Source organism: Egretta garzetta, unplaced genomic scaffold (assembly GCF_000687185.1).
Source record: "Egretta garzetta isolate BGI_Z169 unplaced genomic scaffold, ASM68718v1 scaffold48, whole genome shotgun sequence".
Taxonomy (NCBI): Eukaryota; Metazoa; Chordata; class Aves; order Pelecaniformes; family Ardeidae; genus Egretta; species Egretta garzetta.
The window spans coordinates 499,216-517,197 of record NW_009260595.1 but is presented as its reverse complement, the minus strand read 5'-3'; the positions used below and the strand labels follow the sequence as shown (position 1 = coordinate 517,197).

The following is a 17,982-nucleotide window of genomic DNA, read 5'->3' as shown; positions in this document are numbered from 1 at the left end:
AACATATCTTACACTGTTACTTTCCTCTCCTTCCCCAAATTTTTCATCTTTTCATTACTATGAATGTGTTCGAGGGATGTTGTTTTGTTTTAACCAAGGACTTAAAACACCTGGAATTGAGTTAACTTTTTATGAGCCAAGTTGAACAGACTTCTTTTACCTGTTGAACATGCAGATTTTGAACTTCCTTACATACAGAAATGTTTGCTTTAATAAGTTTTTTTTGTTTTCTTGATATCTCAATATCTTATGCTTTTGCCGTAATTGGTAACATTGAAAACTTCCTTGAAGCAAATTTCTTTAATAATACTTTGCATCCTCACCATAGAAAGTATAGAAATACTAGCTAATGTTCCATCTGTGAAATAAATATTGATGGGAACAAACTAAAAATCACTTCAATGGCACTAAGTTGATTCTTCCAGCTTAAAAAAATACCTGCTATTCCCCAATTTATGGTAGTTCCTTTAACAGTTTTGTTGTGATCAGAAGGAAGCCAGAAAGCAAGCAGCTAAAGCTGTCAGAGCTTGATCAGTGCAGAGCATGTGTCACCAGGAAATGGAACAGGGGATATGGAACCAAGATTTAGTTGCCAAACTTGTCTTTGCCTACTGTTGTCATACTGCTGTTAATAGAAACAAAAGTATACCTTCAACTACCTTATTTTTTCATCATATTACATTCTTACTGCAGTCTTAATTAAAATGAATTTAATGAGTTTCCACTTAGTAAACTGCTTTTCTTAAGACTGCTTGAAGCCAGTTAGTCTTTTCTAATACTGTTACTTACTTTGTGCTTACTTTGACAGAACACACTTTTAACTTAGTTATGTCTGAGACTTTTAAATGTGTAACTTTTCCCTTCTATTCAAAACTCAGGATAAGACGTTTGCACTATTGCTTGACGCTTTCTCAAGTGTCCAGGAGCAATTACTTGATGAGGAAACTGCAAAATTATTACACACAATATCTTCAAAGTTTTAACTATGAACAACATATATTAACAATATAATTTTTGCTTACTAGCCCAATGGTGGTGTCCCTCATGACAATCTTGTTATGATCAGAATGAAACCAGATGAAAATGGAAGGTTTGGCTTCAATGTAAAGGTAACAGTATGTCTATTTCTTTCATGTCTATTAAGGCTATTTTCTGATATTTGTGATTTATTACTAATTTAATTTGTTTTTAAAGGGTGGATATGATCAGAAGATGCCGGTAATAGTGTCCAGGGTAGCTCCAGGAACACCTGTAAGTTATCAAAAAAAATAAACTTGGTAGCAATATCTGTGTACCTTGAAGTATGTATTCAAAACTGTAAATTATTTCATAGCTGCCTATGAAAATTAGTTTGTGCTGTACCGTTATTATAGCAAAGCAGATTATGTGCAGTAAGAAGTTGATGGTCCACATAACGTATTTTTAAAAATACTTCAATCCTAAAAAAACGTTTTTTTCCTACTGAAACAAAATGTAGTTCCTGAAAATTGCAGAGTTACAGATGTTCAGTATGCACTATTTCTTGAGCTGCATCATCCTAAAAATACATTTACTTCATTACTTTTTTAAATACAGGCATGCATATAATTTCACATAAATTATATATCGAAAGAGTCTTTCAGTATGTTAAAAATAACTAAAATAGCAAATCTCTTATTTTAGTGACAGATGTAGCTGAATAAAGCCAAGATTTAGATTAAAATCAGACATCATGAATCATTCATCAGGTCTGATTGTCTGTTGTTACTGGTGTTTAGTGACTATCAATAGTGTCTTCAAACTAGGCACAATATTTTGTCAGTTGATTGCCAAAAATACTGACCTGGTATTCAGCTGACTGGAGTCAGCTCTGTTTATACCTTTTAGAGTTGAGTGAACCGTTTCTTTGCTAACAACTAAGGAGTACAGCTTTCTTTTTTTTGTCTATTTGAAGCTATTAAAATGTTTGCCAAAGGCATTGTTCTTGTCCCTGTTAATTATTATCTCTGAATTATTTAATAACATAAATAATTTTGACTGAATGCTTTAAACATTCACTCTGTAAGGAGAAGATATTCGGTGATGGCATGTGCTCTTTCTTTTCTGCAATGATGTCTAGACTATGATTATAATAATTATTTTTATTACCTGATTCCTCTCTCTGGAATTACTGGGATTTGTGCGTTGTCTTCGGTCCTTGTCTTACTCTTGTCATTACAGTTGTGATATTTCACACCTGAAGCATTTAAGCCTGTGAAATTGATTTGGACAAGGCTTTGCCACATTACTCCCTTCCCTTCAAAGATAAGAACATCCCATTTTTTAATTGCCCATATAAAATGTGATTCAAACAGAGGAGCTTTCTACTTCAACCAGAGGAGTGGAATAACAACTGCTGAAAGACATGTTACAATGACAGTCACCTCCCAGTTGCAAATTGGTTTGTTCATGTGAATGGCACCATCTTATGTATTGTATAACACTTAAATTTATCATTAGAATACCATGCAGCAACCATAGCAACCAGGCTGTTAAGATTCAGGTCCCCAAATATAGTTACTTTAAGTTGCTGTTTTAAGGTGAGAAATTGGAAATGGCTTGTTTTACAGATTTCTTATTTTTTTCCACCTTTCAGGCTGATCTCTGTGTCCCTCGTCTGAATGAAGGGGACCAGGTTGTACTGATTAACGGCAGGGATATAGCAGAACATACCCATGATCAAGTTGTTATGTTTATTAAAGCTAGCTGTGAGAGACACTCAGGGGAACTTGTGCTCCTAGTTCGACCCAATGGTGAGTGATTTGTACATAATAATAATAATAATAATAATAATAATAAAAACCCCAAACCCACCACACCTTGCTTCCATTTTCTAACCTCTATTTTGTGTCCTGAGGTGGAATGCTTAACATCTTTGTCAAAAAGAATGCCCTTCCTTGAAAAGGAATTGCAACAGCAAAATGTATTGTACAAACCTGGATTGATCCCTTGCTCTAAGGAGCTGTGCGTAACTAAGTGTTGAAAATTAATAGCAAAGTCAGAGATCAAATATTTCTGACAGAGCTAATTTAAATTTTGTTCTCACTCTCATTCATAAAAAATGTCCAAAAGCTATATGGATGTTGAATGCAGTTTCTGAGGTTGCTGTTATTCCCTTAAGGAAAATAAAAACCAAACACAAACAAACAACCCCTCACCAAACACCCAGTGTTTAGATGACTTTGGAGGTCATTATATGCAAAATCCTTCCATATGATTTTAAACCAACCCAGAACGACTGGTAACATTTCTACTTGAGGAGGCTCAATAGAGGAAAGTGCTAAAAATGCAGTCTAAGCCACAGCTTGTGCAATATAGTCATGAAATATACTGTAAGAGCATTGCCAGCAGATGGTCACTGGATTTAATTCTGCTGCACATCCCAATTTTAATACAGTTCCAGTGGAAAAAGCGAGATGAAAAATAATGATGTTTAATCAGAATAATTGAAATTACTTTAGGAGAGTGTGTTGGCCACCTCATGAACAATTTTTCCTTTATTCACTTGCTTGCACTCCCCACTTGTGCTCTCATTCTGTGTGTAAGTTCTCTTGCAGCTTTTGTGTGCTTACTTTCTTTTTCAGATAAAATTGTTAACTTTGTTTACAAATTTACTAAAACAGTTTCCCCTTGTGTGTTGATTATCTTTGTATTCTGGATAAAATAATTTGAGTTGTAGATGTGAGGAGTTGCCAGTTTCCTCCTTCATGGTCATGGGTTATAATTTAAAAACAGGCTTTCAAACAGCATATGTTTCTGTTATGTATAGTAGATGCATATTATTTTTCAGTTTATTCATAGGCAGGGCATGCATACAGCATTGATAACATAATGGCATATGTTAATGCCATTTTCTCAGGTGGTCTGCGCATCTTGCTCTAATTACTGAAGCCTAGCATCAGTTCAAAGGGAATTAAAAGTAAAAATGTAAATGCAGCTATAATGACTTCAGAGGCATGATGCGAGAATCTGAGATTAGGGAGTTACATCAGAGAAGGTAGGGCATAACATGAGTTTTGATCAAAATTTTAACAGTCAGTGATGTGCTTTCACTTAAAATTACTATTAAACTGATGAGAAAGTTTTGTCATGGATTATAATGATCAGTAAAGGCTGCTTGTCCTTGCTGATGGGGACTAAAATCAGTGTGTTAATAAGTGTGGATTTTTCTACAGGAGAAACACTTATCTTTTATGCTGTTTTAAATAAATTACTTAGAGTTAACTTTACTTGCCAAATAGCATGTTCATTCAGAGCATTCATACCTTTATTTGTTATAGCTGTCTATGATGTTGTGGAAGAGAAGCTGGAGAGCGAGCCTGACTTCCAGTACATCCCTGAGAAATCTCCACTTGATGGTGTCCATCAAGATGATAATGCTCTGAGGGAATCCATGATTCAGCTAGCAGAGGGGCTTATCACTGGAACTGTTTTGGCTCAGTTTGATGTGAGTACTGTGTTGCCTGTAGCTGTGTTCAAGTTCCAAGTCTTTTGGGATGCTAATTATTTTAAGCAGAGTGGATTTCAGTTAAATTTCAGTAGAGTCAGCATCTTTTAGCAGAACAATTGTCTCGCACTCTCAAAAGAAAAATTACCAAAAAAAAATATCCAATCCTGTGTTGTATGTGCAGATTTACAACATAGGATAATCCTAATACTAGTTTTTAGTGTTGTTTGTTATAAATAGCTTTATTGATAACTTACGGCTTTTTGTGGTTATCGGGGACCTATGCTAATAAAATACATTCACAGAGATGAAGACTGAAAAATGTACCAAAATATATGTTCTGTACGCAAACCTTCATTCCGTATCTAAGTTACTGTAGAAACCGAATGACAGCTGAGCTGTTGACATTTTATGGACAAATCTCAATGAGGGAAGGTAAAATTACCAATAGAAAATACAACCTTATTTGTAAGGGTTACAACCCTAATCATAAGGGTTAATGTAACAGAGTCTTTTATAAATAGTTGATTTTTTTTTTTTATGACAGATTTCAAAAGAACGGTGCACTTCCTGTGGGGTCCTCCTAAGCTGCTGATAGCGATAGTCTTTCTTTAGCACTAACTTGTGCCTTGATGATATTCCATCTTTAATGCATGAGATCAAGTAAATTAAAGCAGGAAACAGTAGGTTTGTAAAATGCAGCAGCGTAAATCGTGTGAATTCCTGACCAAATGGAGTCTGAGCATTATGTATTACAAAAAATATTTATAAAATATATTTATATACCCTTCTTTAAGAACTTTGGTAAAACTTACGTATAGAAATAAAATATTTTCTCAAAGTGATTTAAAAGGACTCCTTAATCATATACTTGCAGTCTCCCGATCAGGTTCAAGTTTTTGAAGTGTTTATTATTGAACCTGGATCATTTCACTGATACTGTTTGCAGCACGAGGATTGTGGCAGTGCATGACTAAGGCATGAGAGGGCAGGAACCTCTCAAAGGAGATTTTGTGCAGGAAAAGCATGAGGTAGCCCGGGATTTGCTCTACAGTTATTGAAATATGGAAGGACATCTAGGGGGGGAAAAAAAAGAGTGAAATGACTGGAATGTAGGTAGATGCCTATACACAACACAATCTGCTTGCCCCAAATCAGTGTGGAATGTCAGTATCGGTCAGTTCCCCTACCAGTATATGATACTGACTTTTCTCTGGATCAGAGTTCTTAGGGAAGCTTGACATTTAACATTCAGTTAATCTTTAAACAAATTGTGATAACATCTTGATTATTTTCGGTGACCCCACACCACAACTAAATTCATAGTGCTTTCTTTTGAAAGTATTTTCACTTGTGTCAAAGCTACCATTGCTCAGTAGTTTATCTTCTAAAAAGTACCTCTAGGCAAATAATATACTAACAGGTCTTTTGCATCTATTACCATCTGACCATTGGTTTTGTCTTTTAGCAATTATATAGGAAAAAGCCTGGAATGACAATGTCTTGTGCCAGATTACCTCAAAACATTTCCAAAAATAGATACAGAGACATTTCGCCTTGTAAGTATGTGTGTTGGTATATGTGTTCTAAGAGTATTTTACTGTGGTTAGTAAATAAATAACATCTTTCCAAAAATTTTTTCAGATGATGCTACACGGGTTATTTTAAAAAGTAATGAAGATTACATCAATGCAAATTATATAAATGTGAGTAGTATTTTTCAAAAGGGCTTCTGACATTAAGTAGTTTTGTGGTTTTTCAATTGAGAAGTTGATTTAAAAAAATAACATTTCCATAAATCTGGTTCAGTCTAGAATGGCTGATAAACCTGTAGTTAGATGATTTGAAATTTACTGTAGATATTTGCTGTGCTTTGTGGCAGATGTTTTTATAAACGAAACAAAGAAAAAATGCTAAGAGAAGCTAGTCCTCTACCAGAGGAGTTAATTCTTCTTTTCTGCTACTAATGTAGCAGTAGTGTTCACTATCAATAAAGTTTAACCTGGCAGCACTTACTTTTACATGTGGGTGGTTTTTTTTTTCCCATTGTCAGTAACAACAAAATTACAGCTACTTACTTTTCCTTTCAGGAACAAAAAACAGAGATTAAATTAAATTCCAAGATTAGTATTTTAAAACCTAGTGTCAGAAACCCACAGACTGTGAAATGGTTGCACCTGAATTATTTGCCAAATGGTCTATTGTTTCTTTTTTGACCATTAAGCTTGATTATTTCAACTAAATAACTCTCAGTTCATGTGAAGTGTACTTGGAACTTTGTAATAATTTTGCATGTGAAACACTTTGAACAATTTTTATCTGTGTCCATATTTACTAACTTACAACAAATAGAATTAATACAGTTGATGCTTTTTTAATATATTAGTTACTAAAACACTAAATGTCTGATGCCTGACTTACATATGCTGTAAGAACTAAAATAATTACTTTGTCTTCTCTTAGATGGAAATCCCTTCTTCCACAATAATAAACCAGTACATTGCTTGTCAAGGTCCATTACCGAACACTTGTCCTGATTTTTGGCAGATGACTTGGGAACAAGGCTCATCTATGGTTGTAATGTTAACAACTCAAGTTGAACGGGGCAGAGTAAGTAAAAGATTTCCTTAAATACTACCTGCATATTTTTTAAAAATCTGTTGGTGGTTAGCTTTTAAAAGAAGAGTGGAATATACTGTTATGACATATAATATGACAAGGGATAATAGTTTTAAACTAAAAGAAGGTAGGTTTAGACTAGATATAAGGAAGAAATTTTTTATTATGGTGGTGGTGAAACACTAGCACAGGTTGCCCGGAGAGGTGGTAGAGGCCTCATCCCTAGAAACATTCAAGGTCAGGTTGGACGGAGCTCTCAGCAGCCTGATGTAGTTGAAGATGTCCCTGCTCATTGCAGGGGGGATAGACTACAGATGACCTTTAAAGGTCCCTTCCAACCCAAACTTTTCTGTGATTCTATGACATGTCTTCATAAGGGCAGTGTATTCCTAGTACGGTTGCAATGATGACTTACATTTTAAACCTTCCGATATACTGTTAATGTAGCCCATATTTAAACTTTGTTCAGTTCTGAAATACATTGAAATCTTCACGTATTTCTCAGAATATTTTTAGGCTTCTTTGTTTGATTCCTTATTCTAAAGTAAAAAGCAACTAGAATTTACCTTCGTAGGATTTTTTTTCTCTAAATTTCCAGTGAAGGAACTCAAAGAAGTTTCATCAGTTTTTATAGATTACTTTTTTGATATGTGGAGAGATTATTTTTTTAAGGCAGCCTAACACAGCTTTGTAGTGTTAAGATCCCATGCCTGGATGTCTGTATATAAGGCAATCCTTGATAAGCTTGAAATCTAGAGTATTTCATGGAATGTTCTTTTATATCTTTTATATAGAATCATTGGTCCTTTAAGTCATTTCCATACAAAAACATGTAAAAATAGAGTGCTAGTAATAAAGTAATTAGTTACAAATTACTAAAAATAACTGTGCCTGGTACTGTAAAAGGTCTCAGGTGTGTTTTGTGGTTTGTTTGGTTTTGGTTTTAAGCTATAGTTTCTCCTTAATAGCTCTGTTTGTTACGCAGCTTTGTCCTTTGGAGACAGGCCAAAGAATGAAATCTGGTCATACACACAGCATAATTCCAGGGTTACTGGGTTTACAGTCTGGAGCATTCACAGTAGCACTGGCTGGTTGAGTGTGTGGACAGAAATTGACAGTCTGGAATAATAGTTTAGTGGAATTTCTCCACATTCAGGATTTCTTTTGAAGATGGATTTTTAATAGGTTGTGTGTGTTCTGATCAACTTGTACTGTAGTTCAGCTGTCTTGTATATATTCTGACTTTTTAAAAAACATGTATTTGCTGGAAGGCCAAGCCTCTAAATATAATTAAAATAACTGAAGGGGAGTTGCAGCATTTTTGTACCATTTTTTCAGTGACTCAATGTTAGCATGATACTGCCTGCTTCCAAATAAACATGATTAGAGGGAATTTCAGTACAAGTGCCCTTTTAATTTGAGTTTTCTTTGCAGATCTGCTAAGAACAGACTTGCAAATAGCAGTTCTCTGAGGTTCCCCCACCCCTTCAATAGTGATATTTGTGGAGTTCTTTGGAGAGCTGCTTAATAATGAAATAAAAGGACTTATCTGTCTTATACCCATAGGCAGACTCCCTGCTCTAAAGCTGATCATGAGGCTACTGACATCACTATCCCACTGCATGCCGGGATGTCTCAGTGGAGCAGGAAGTCTGCAAATCTGGCTGCTCTTAAAGAATCGCCAGGTGGGTTGGAAAAACAAAAGTACACTTGAGCTGAAATGACCTCTCTGTAACTAGGCGTTGAAGCAATATATCTGAAAATTGTAGTGTTTGAAGTTTTCATTCACGTTTGCTTACTTGATCAAGACTCTTTGAAGTCCACCCTCTGCATCCCCCTAATTTCTGCATTAGTTTAGCAACTTTTTTGTTGCGTATCGCCTTCTTTTTCATTTGTTCTTTTCCCATGTAAACGTGCTTTGAGAAGATTAGATTTAGGATTTTGGAGGTCAGAAATGTTTATAAAGCAGAATCTTTGTTACTCGAGTGTTAAGATGGAATATTTACAGATAACACTTTTTTTTTTAAATTGTAATGAAAGTTAAAGGCATCCATCTTCAGTTAAAATAACCTCAAGAGCTGGTGCATGTGTCCTCTTGAAAAGAGAACCAGGAAATGTCTGAGATGCCTTATTTTATTAACAATAATTAGGTAACACGGTTTATTTGGTAAGTAAATTAATAGTGATTAAAAAATGATCAAAATAGTCTGTAATGAACAAAGATATAAAGAACTAGAGAGAATGAAAATAATACTCTGTGAATTTAAACACAGGCATCTTTAAAAATGTGTTCACCTTAGGTTAAATGCCATCAGTACTGGCCAGAGCCATCAGGAAGCTCATCATATGGGAATTTCCAGATTACCTGCCACTCAGAAGAAGGAAATCCTGCTTATGTCTTTCGAGAAATGACATTGACTAATCTGGAGGTAAAATTATAATATATATTTTTCAGTATTGATCTGTGGAATCCTCACAGACTAGGTAAAACTTACTTAATCGGACTTTCTTTTTAACTTGGTGGCTTACCCACGTAAATAGAACTGTTTATTTCTAGAAGCCTTTAGAAAGCTATTCATATTGCCATGTACTTGCCTAGTATAAATTCTGCTCTTAGAATGGTAACAAACCTTTCACTAGCAGAATATTACAAAGATTCAGTTTCCATAACCATATTAATTGGTTTTAAATCACACAAATTATGTATTATTTGTCTTAAAATGGTGTCTTCCTTGCCCTGGCCAAAGAAAAAAAGAGTAATTAAAGAAATTGAGAAACTTGTTATTCCCTTGATGTTTTCAAAACATGAGACAGTAGAGGTATTTCATTATTGCAACTGAAAATCTGTCTTTATAGAGGCCAACAGTTCTTAATAATTCCATCTTGGAGAATATGTGCAAGTAGGTGGACGATAGATCCTGCTGAGAGAAAGATGAGTCGGGATTGGAGACTACGTGTAAACAAGCAGCTTCCTGAACATACATTGCAAGGTTTTTAGGACATGTAGTTTTCGGAGCCTCCCCAGCTAACAATTCAATCTCAGACATGTTTGGAAATGAGTATCTGGAATCTAGTTCATGTGTTCATTTCTTGCTGCTTGGGTTACCAGATGAGATGCCAGTTTTATAGAGCTGCCTTTTAGCCCATTTGCACTTAAAATTCCTCCTCTTTGTCCTGTTGAGACAATTGCTCATTTGTTATCAGCAGTGGCACCTCTGTAAATGATTCTGTGCCTAAAGGTTATTTAAAGTGCGGTAACTCCTGTTCTTTGAAATGCTCCTTTTACACTGCTTGTACGGCCTGTCCCCCTCTGCTTAACCAGAGGCAGATCATGTTTGTGATATTGGAGTAAGTGGCAGGAGGGAGTGGAAAACAAAGTCATTCTGCATCTTATGTATAGTATGCTGGGTAAAATTAAGAGGTGCAGATAAAGCCAAAACAATGCTGCTGCTCACAGGGAGTCTGAAGGAAAGTTTTTGTCTGAAAGTCCTGCCTCTCCCCTCCCTACCCCAGTTCTGTCATTTGATCTAGTAAAATAGTACCTCTTTCTGTTAAATTTGTTTAGTTAAAAATGTGACCACCTTCTTGTACATTTAGTGTTCAGACTGGTATCCTTGAACTGCTTTGCTATTACATGGCGTGTAATTTTTTTAACCTGTTGAAGAAGTAAACATTTGTGGATTCCCTTTTTTTGGTTTTAAGAAAAAAAATTAATTATAAAATTCAGGATGGGCAATGATTAACACTAATAAAGTGCTGCTAGTTGCCTGAAGCCACTTTTATTATGGGTACAAGTTGCTGTAAATATACCGTTGATATATTTTTTTAAATTATTTTTGGTTTGCAGGTTTGGGGTTTTTTTTGTTTTTTGTTTTTTTTTAATGGGACCTGAATTACTCTTGAATAAATTTCATGTTTCTGCTTAGAAAGAGGAAAGCCGCCAACTAACCCAAATCCAGTATATAGCATGGCCTGATCATGGGGTTCCTGATGATTCCAGTGATTTCCTAGATTTTGTGTGTCTTGTGCGAAAGAAGAGGGCTGGCAGAGAAGAACCTGTTGTTGTTCATTGCAGGTACCCATTTTTTCCAACTTTATTAAATCATCAAACTGAACTTGCTTATCAGGTAGCTTTTCTGTGCTTTGTTGTTGAAATAAACATTTAATTGTATCTGCTTTGGGGATGACAGGAGAGATCAACATTTAAATTAAACGGTTACTTAAAGTTGTAATCACATTTCAATAAGTAAAATTGTGAGTATCTACATGCATTGATGTGTGCACAGATTTTGCTGGGTTTGGTTTCTTGTTTTGTTTTGTTTACAGTTTAAATGCTTGTCCTAACAGTCTGTATAATAATTCAGTGAAATGGCAAAAGGTACAAGAACCTTTTCCTCATGGTGACTATTCTACAAAACTCCAGAATAGCTATATAAATAATCCATAGCAGAACACGTGAGTGCTATATGCAACTATCAAATGAAAGACACTTTCTCTCAAGTCTGCGGTCTTAGGCTACACAATATTTTGATACATACATTAAGATGACATATTTTTCTCAACAATTTATTTTTGTCATGAATTAAAATAACTGTTACTCAGAATTTTATGTACACATGAAATGCAGTGGTTTGCTTTTCTTGTGCAATAGTTTTTAATAGCATTCTATAGTCCTACAGTAAATTTCAAAATCTTAATCCTTTAAAATACCGAATTAGGAAACTATAATAAAGCATAATGCCAAATGTCTTCAAGTGAATATGTGCTGTAGCAATTCTTGGGTAGGCAGTTCTGTGAATAAAATTTGACCTGTAAATTCCTGAATACTCCCCAGAGTCTGTGTTCCTGAGTCAGGTGTGCATCATTCCTTTTTCAGAGAGAAGCTGAGAGGTTTAAGGGATAAAATCAATTCAATGATGATCTAATCTACAAGTGAACTAGACATTTATTGAAGAAGATGAAAGAAAAATGTTTTCTCTTTTTAAGACTTTGTGTATCAGAAATTGTATTTAATTGGTTTTGCGCTCTCTTCTGCTTTAATGCTGGCCAGGGTGAATCTTATTAATTAGGGAAACCAGCACCAGAATGCCGCTGTCTGAAATTATATTGTTCCTCAGCTTCCATTATTGATACGCTTCTGGTTTATATGTTTGTGGACAAATAGTGAAAATACAACTTTTACAATATAAACTGTGCAAGTCTGCAGAGACATTGGAACAACAACTTTGGAGAGTATGAACAGTTTCATTCATCTCAATGAGGCATCAATTCAGCTCCACACTGGTAATTTCAGTACCAACATTTATAACAGTTTTATGTTTCACAGAAGAAAAGAGAGGGAATATCATAGTTCAACATAATTTATTGACTGGCCTAACTTGGTAGCTGTTGGGAAATATAACTAAATTCCACTAGCGAGTCAAGCTGAAGGAGCCCAGGGGTTTCCCCACATGGTGCGTGCACGCTATTTTTAACATCTGTTCAATATAATAGGATAGGGCATTAGTGCAACAAAATGGTGAAGCTTGTTTTCAGAACTAAGCCACCAATTTTAGTGTGGGGAATCCAAATAGCTAGTAGAGCAGACTTTTCTTTTGTACAATAGTAGTTTAAAAACAAAACCAAAAAAGGAGAGATTATAAAGCAACAAAAACATTAGCAATTGAAAAGGTTTTTGTTCTGTTGAACTACTCAAAATACTAGTTTCCAAGCTTGTGTTCATGTGTTTGTTTTTATTTTTAAAAGGCTCCTACTGGTTTAGTTGAACAGTTTCTAATTCTTGTTCTAGATGAGATGGTGTGCCACCCATTCTGTCTGTGCCCTTTGGGATTTGTATGTCCTGTCTCAGTGTCCCCCTCCATCAGTCAATGATTTTCCTTTTTCCAAGCTGAAGAGTCCTAGCCTACCTAATATTTATCATATGGAAACTACCACACTTTTAGTCATTGTTGCTGCCCTTCTCTGAATTTTTTGAAGTTGTAAAGTGAGTCGTTACATTCTTTGACAGATACTGTTCCTATTTGGATTTGATAAAACATTTGGCATGTAAATTCTAGAAATATAAGATGCTGTTGAATAATTTTATATAACCAGGGCATTCACATCTTGTCATAAAATTCTCATGACATCACTGAAATATATAGTAGCTTTAATGCCACCTTCTGGGCAAAGATTTAAACTAGTAGCTTGGCCAGACTTAATTTGAAGTTATGCTTCAAAATCAGAACAAGTTTCCAAGTTTGGAATGTTTACATTAACTAATTTAGAAGCAAACACTTTAATTTATTTACTGAAATACTAGCTGTATGAGTTGAGATAATTTGAAAATATGTATTTGGTCCTGTATTCAAATATGGAGAAACACCGGTTTTCTATTTCAAAAGTGCAACATAATTTTCTTTAATATGAAAATTTTTAATTTGAAACTGATTAGCCAGTTCAAGGTTAAAAATTCAGTCTTTGAGGATTGCTATTTGTGGGGAAGTGTATGTATATGTAAAACAATGCAGATAAATCTTTAGATTTGTTTTCTTTTTTAAGCTAAAGATGATTCCTGTAAGCCCTCTTAAAAAGTTGCTATTCTGAGATGTATATGTTATGGTCCTTCCTTGTCTTGAAAGGGTTTGCTACCACGTATTTCTTTTCAGTCTACAAAAGTTAGATCTCTTTTACTTTTTAATACTAAGAAAAATACCATTATTGTCACCCTGTAAAGGTCTCTAGTAATTGTTCTATTCCTTATTTTGAAATATGAAGGTATGGATCACTTCAAGAACCTAAACATAGTTTTGTCACATCAACGCAACATTCCAGTAATGGTCAAATTGACACAAAGTGTATACTGTATGCTAGGTATCTGTGGTTTGCTATCGTCTAGATATTAGTATTGTTTGTAATATGATCTGAATAAATATCTGTTTGTAAATTCTGCTCAAGTGAATGGCTGGGTTAAGACAGTCCCTCTTCAAAGGACTAAACAATTCTGTACTGATTGTTTTTTGAGCTGTTCAGGCAGGATGGAGGCTTCTAGTGACACAGACACAATCTGTCTAACCCCTGCCCTAATGGTATGGTAATCATAAGGATCAATCGTGAGAATCCTTGAGAAGGAATGTCTTTAAGTATGAACTGTATTCCAGACACTTTGTTTCATTTTCCATTTTGGGTGTTTTATTGGTTTTTTTCAGTGCTGGGATTGGACGGACAGGAGTTCTTATCACCATGGAGACAGCTATGTGTCTCATCGAGTGCAATCAGCCTGTTTATCCGTTAGATATTGTAAGAACCATGAGAGATCAAAGAGCCATGATGATCCAAACTCCTGTAAGTATCATACTTGCTGTTCCATGTTGCAGAAGAATAATTTCCTATTATCCAGTCATATCATTAGACGGATTTTTAATATACTTGCTGGTGATCGTATTGCAGAGAGGTCACCTTTACCAGTGTAGCTGTAGCCTTGGCTCCAGGCAGGAATAAATTGCTAAGGCTCTTGGAAAGGAGCAATTCTTTACATTTCTACAAAGAAAACTTAAAAAAGCAGCAGCTGTTTCAGGGATACCTGGCAATTAATGTCAAAAAGGGCCAATTTTCAGTAGTGTAAAAATTACTCAGTGGAGAAGGCAGGAGCCTAATTCCAGGTGTTAGGAATGGGAGTGGTATAAATGGTAAACCCAGAAAGATCCAAGACACGCAAGAAAAACCTTCAGTGATGCAATTCAGTGATTTTATGTTGCCTTAGCTATAATGAAAACAAGCCTTAACTCTGCCCTCTAGTGACTCAATTAAAGGGAAATAATCAGAGAAATAGTATTTTTAAAAATAACTGTGATTGAATCTGATGCAAGAAATATGCAAGTAATTTTAAATGTGTTTAGTCTAAAAAAAAGTAACCTGCTACCAGGATTCTCTTGGTGCTTTCTTCACATTTGATGTATCTTAAGACACTAGAATTTTTCCTGGATCTATAATGTTAGGGTTTTTTTGAGATAATTGCAGTGTTGCTTTTAATGTTTTATATTTCAGAATTGTGAAAGTTTTGGAACAGGTTTAGAAACTTTGTATCAGTCAGGTGTTGTGTGTCTCTGAGAGCAGTTTGTGTTTACATTTTTAGAAAATGTTTAAAAAGTGTCAAAAGATTGGGTTGTGTTGTCTTTCAAAAAAGAAAAAAGGCTTGCACTCTTGGTTGTTCTAAGCTTTTACCAGTTCCAGGGGTTTTTATTTTTTTTGATCAGTAGTCAGTTGTATAGTTTTACTCATAGTATATAGCGTTTAAAGAGAAAGTATTTTGAAGGAGAAAAGGCACTAGATCCAGTATCAAATCTCTCCCACAGTTACCTGGAGGTAGTTAGTTACTCATTGTAGTAATTTTGATGGCCCTGCTGCTGTTCCTCTAAAGAAATTTGAATAAACCTTTTGTGTTCTTCAGAGAGTATTCAGACTGACAGAAAGTATATACGGGCCTCCATTTCTAGGTCATCTATCATGCAGGGCTGCTGTCCAGCATTCATGCTTCACTAAAGAGAAGATTTGTAGTATTCAGCTAGCACGGGAAGGATGAGGAAAATGATGATACATGAAAAATAATAAGGGTGGCTCTTGCTGTTCGTGACGACTACCCAGCGTGAATAGCATATCTCTCTAGCATACATAGAGTGGAAGAGAGTTTTATTAGTAAAGGTAGGAGGTGCAGCGGTAAGGGTTTTAACTGTATTTTTTCATGACATGCTAAATATCTTCTGGTCTTCTCATTTTTCTTAAAGAAACCAGAATTCTGAACCTTCAGTGAAACGCAGGTGTTTGCTGCATGAGAGGGAGAAGGAGTAATAAAAGACTTGAAGTGGTTGGGCTTTTTTTAAGATTTCATAAACGTTAGGTATTATTTCTCCTTTGGCATACTCCTCCTGATCTTGTATATCCTGAAAGATTCACTCGGTGTCCACAAGATGGCCCTATGCACGGGTGTTTGCTGAGTGTGCTGTATGAAGAGAGTTCAGAGTCTCCTTCAGGGAGCACTGGAGGCAAAATAAGTATTTTACACAAATATGTAGAAATGTAACTATTAATATAGATGCAACAATACAGTAAGTAATGATTTTATTACTAAATCAGTTACTGTGCCCATTTAAAATCTGACATCACTAACTGCTGCATAGAGAAGGATATTCCACAACACTGAAAAGGCAGGCGTGCTGGCTTTCTGACCAGCATACACACCGTTACGCAGTATTCTGTGTTAGTTGCAGTGCTTTACAAAACAGTGCTTTTTATTGCATTTTATTTTCATTATATTCTAATTTGATTATTGTTTGGGTTTTTTAACTATTATTTGTTTAAAACAAAATATTAGTGGCCTCTGTATACAGGTGCTAGACTTGAATACATTGCAGAGTTAGACATTATATAACATTAAGAACCCGGAGTTCTGGCTTTTTAAAACATGAAACAATTTTCTTTTTCATCAAAAAGTGAGAGGGAGGTGCCAGTAACACGCCAGAATTAACATAAGTATAAAAAAGTGCTTTGAAACTATAGCTTCTAAATCTAAGTGCATGGAAACCTCAGGTTGGTGAAACTTCACCAATGAAATGAAGAGCAGAAAATTATTAAATAGGCGATGTTGTAATAAGGGTGCTGGTTTTGTGGGTGTGAGTTTTGGTATATATTTCAAAGTGCTGTTCATCCCATTCTTCCGTTGAGAAACAAGATGTTCTAATACGAAGTTCCTGTAGTTTTGTGTTTCCTAAACTAACTTTGAAGCACAGTTCTTGGCCTGTTGAGAGAATGGGATGGAGAAATCTTCGAGGCCTTTTCTGCTTCCAAATGACTTGGTTCAGTTACGGTTCTTTTCAATTTACTGAATCTACTTTCCTTTTCAGAGTCAATACAGATTTGTATGTGAAGCTATTTTGAAGGTGTATGAAGAAGGATTTATTAAACCTTTACAAGCATCACTGCATAAGTAAAGAGCAAAAAAACCTAGGATATCAATTGGAGGAATCCTGTCCTCTATAATGAACTGGCAGCATTCTTTGTGCCATATTACTGCTTGCAGGAAACAATAGTGAAGTACAGCAAAGAATTGACAAAGGACTTTGAAAACTTCAGCACTGTTGCACTTTACGTTGAAACAAAATCAGTCTCTGAAACTCTTCTAACCTTCATCTGTTTGAAGACTTTATTTTCGTGCTTTGCTCCGAACAAACCATAAACTGAAAGAACTAATTGTGTTCAGGGTAATCTACGATATTTCGTTGTAGTGCCATATACTGCGCTTCTGGTTGAATTGCTACAAACAAGGCTTGGAATTATTTCACTCTGTTTTACACCCATGTCTCTTAAAATGAAAAACAAATGAAAAAATACACTAAGCCATGGTCTTTTTTCCAGTGCTAGGTTTATTTACTATGTACAGACTCTCACTGTTTTGTTTTTTACAACATTAGCAATATTGCCAATACTAGATAGATACACACTGCCTACTGATGCAGCACACTTTGTCCTACACCCTTACTAGAGACCAGCTGGTTGTTAGAGGAAGGCTGGCGTCTGTGTTTAACCCAGCAGTAGCTGCATAATGCCCACTTACCAGCATCTTGTACAAAATAATAACAATAAAAATAAAATTAAAAAAAAAATAAACAGCATTTCTTTGACACAGCTTGTGTGTCATACACTGGTGTATTCTGATTCGTGTGACTTAAGATTATGTGATGGGAACTAGTGCATGCATTATGTCTTAACCCCTTAAGTGCCTTGAGACTTACAGCGTACATCCAGTGAAAGGCACTCATGATTCTGTGGGGGTGGTATTGTCCTGTCGTATTTATCTTAATGGGTTCAGATTTTAAAAACGGCCCTTGGTGCTTGGAACGTGCTTGGAACCCCTTGCAAGGGGT

At 35.3% G+C, this 17,982-nt stretch overlaps 1 protein-coding gene across 3 annotated transcripts in view; it reads left to right on the top strand.

Annotated features, from left to right (window-relative positions):
- Positions 1-17,711, top strand: part of PTPN4 (protein tyrosine phosphatase non-receptor type 4) — an 88,944-nt gene extending 71,233 nt beyond the window's left edge. For 2 of the 3 annotated variants that reach the window (XM_035900231.1, XM_009644681.2), the window contains exons 17-27: positions 1,026-1,109; positions 1,195-1,251; positions 2,615-2,771; positions 4,299-4,465; positions 5,934-6,024; positions 6,110-6,171; positions 6,929-7,075; positions 9,385-9,513; positions 11,011-11,159; positions 14,272-14,407; positions 16,963-17,711. In XM_035900231.1, coding sequence (XP_035756124.1) covers positions 1,026-1,109; positions 1,195-1,251; positions 2,615-2,771; positions 4,299-4,465; positions 5,934-6,024; positions 6,110-6,171; positions 6,929-7,075; positions 9,385-9,513; positions 11,011-11,159; positions 14,272-14,407; positions 16,963-17,049 — 1,266 coding nt within the window. In that variant the 3' untranslated portion in view covers positions 17,050-17,711. Of the gene's footprint in view, positions 1-1,025; positions 1,110-1,194; positions 1,252-2,614; positions 2,772-4,298; positions 4,466-5,933; positions 6,025-6,109; positions 6,172-6,928; positions 7,076-8,650; positions 8,770-9,384; positions 9,514-11,010; positions 11,160-14,271; positions 14,408-16,962 lie in introns of those variants that run through there. The other variant, XR_004842747.1, reaches the window with a different exon arrangement.
- Positions 17,712-17,982: the final 271 nt, after the last annotated feature.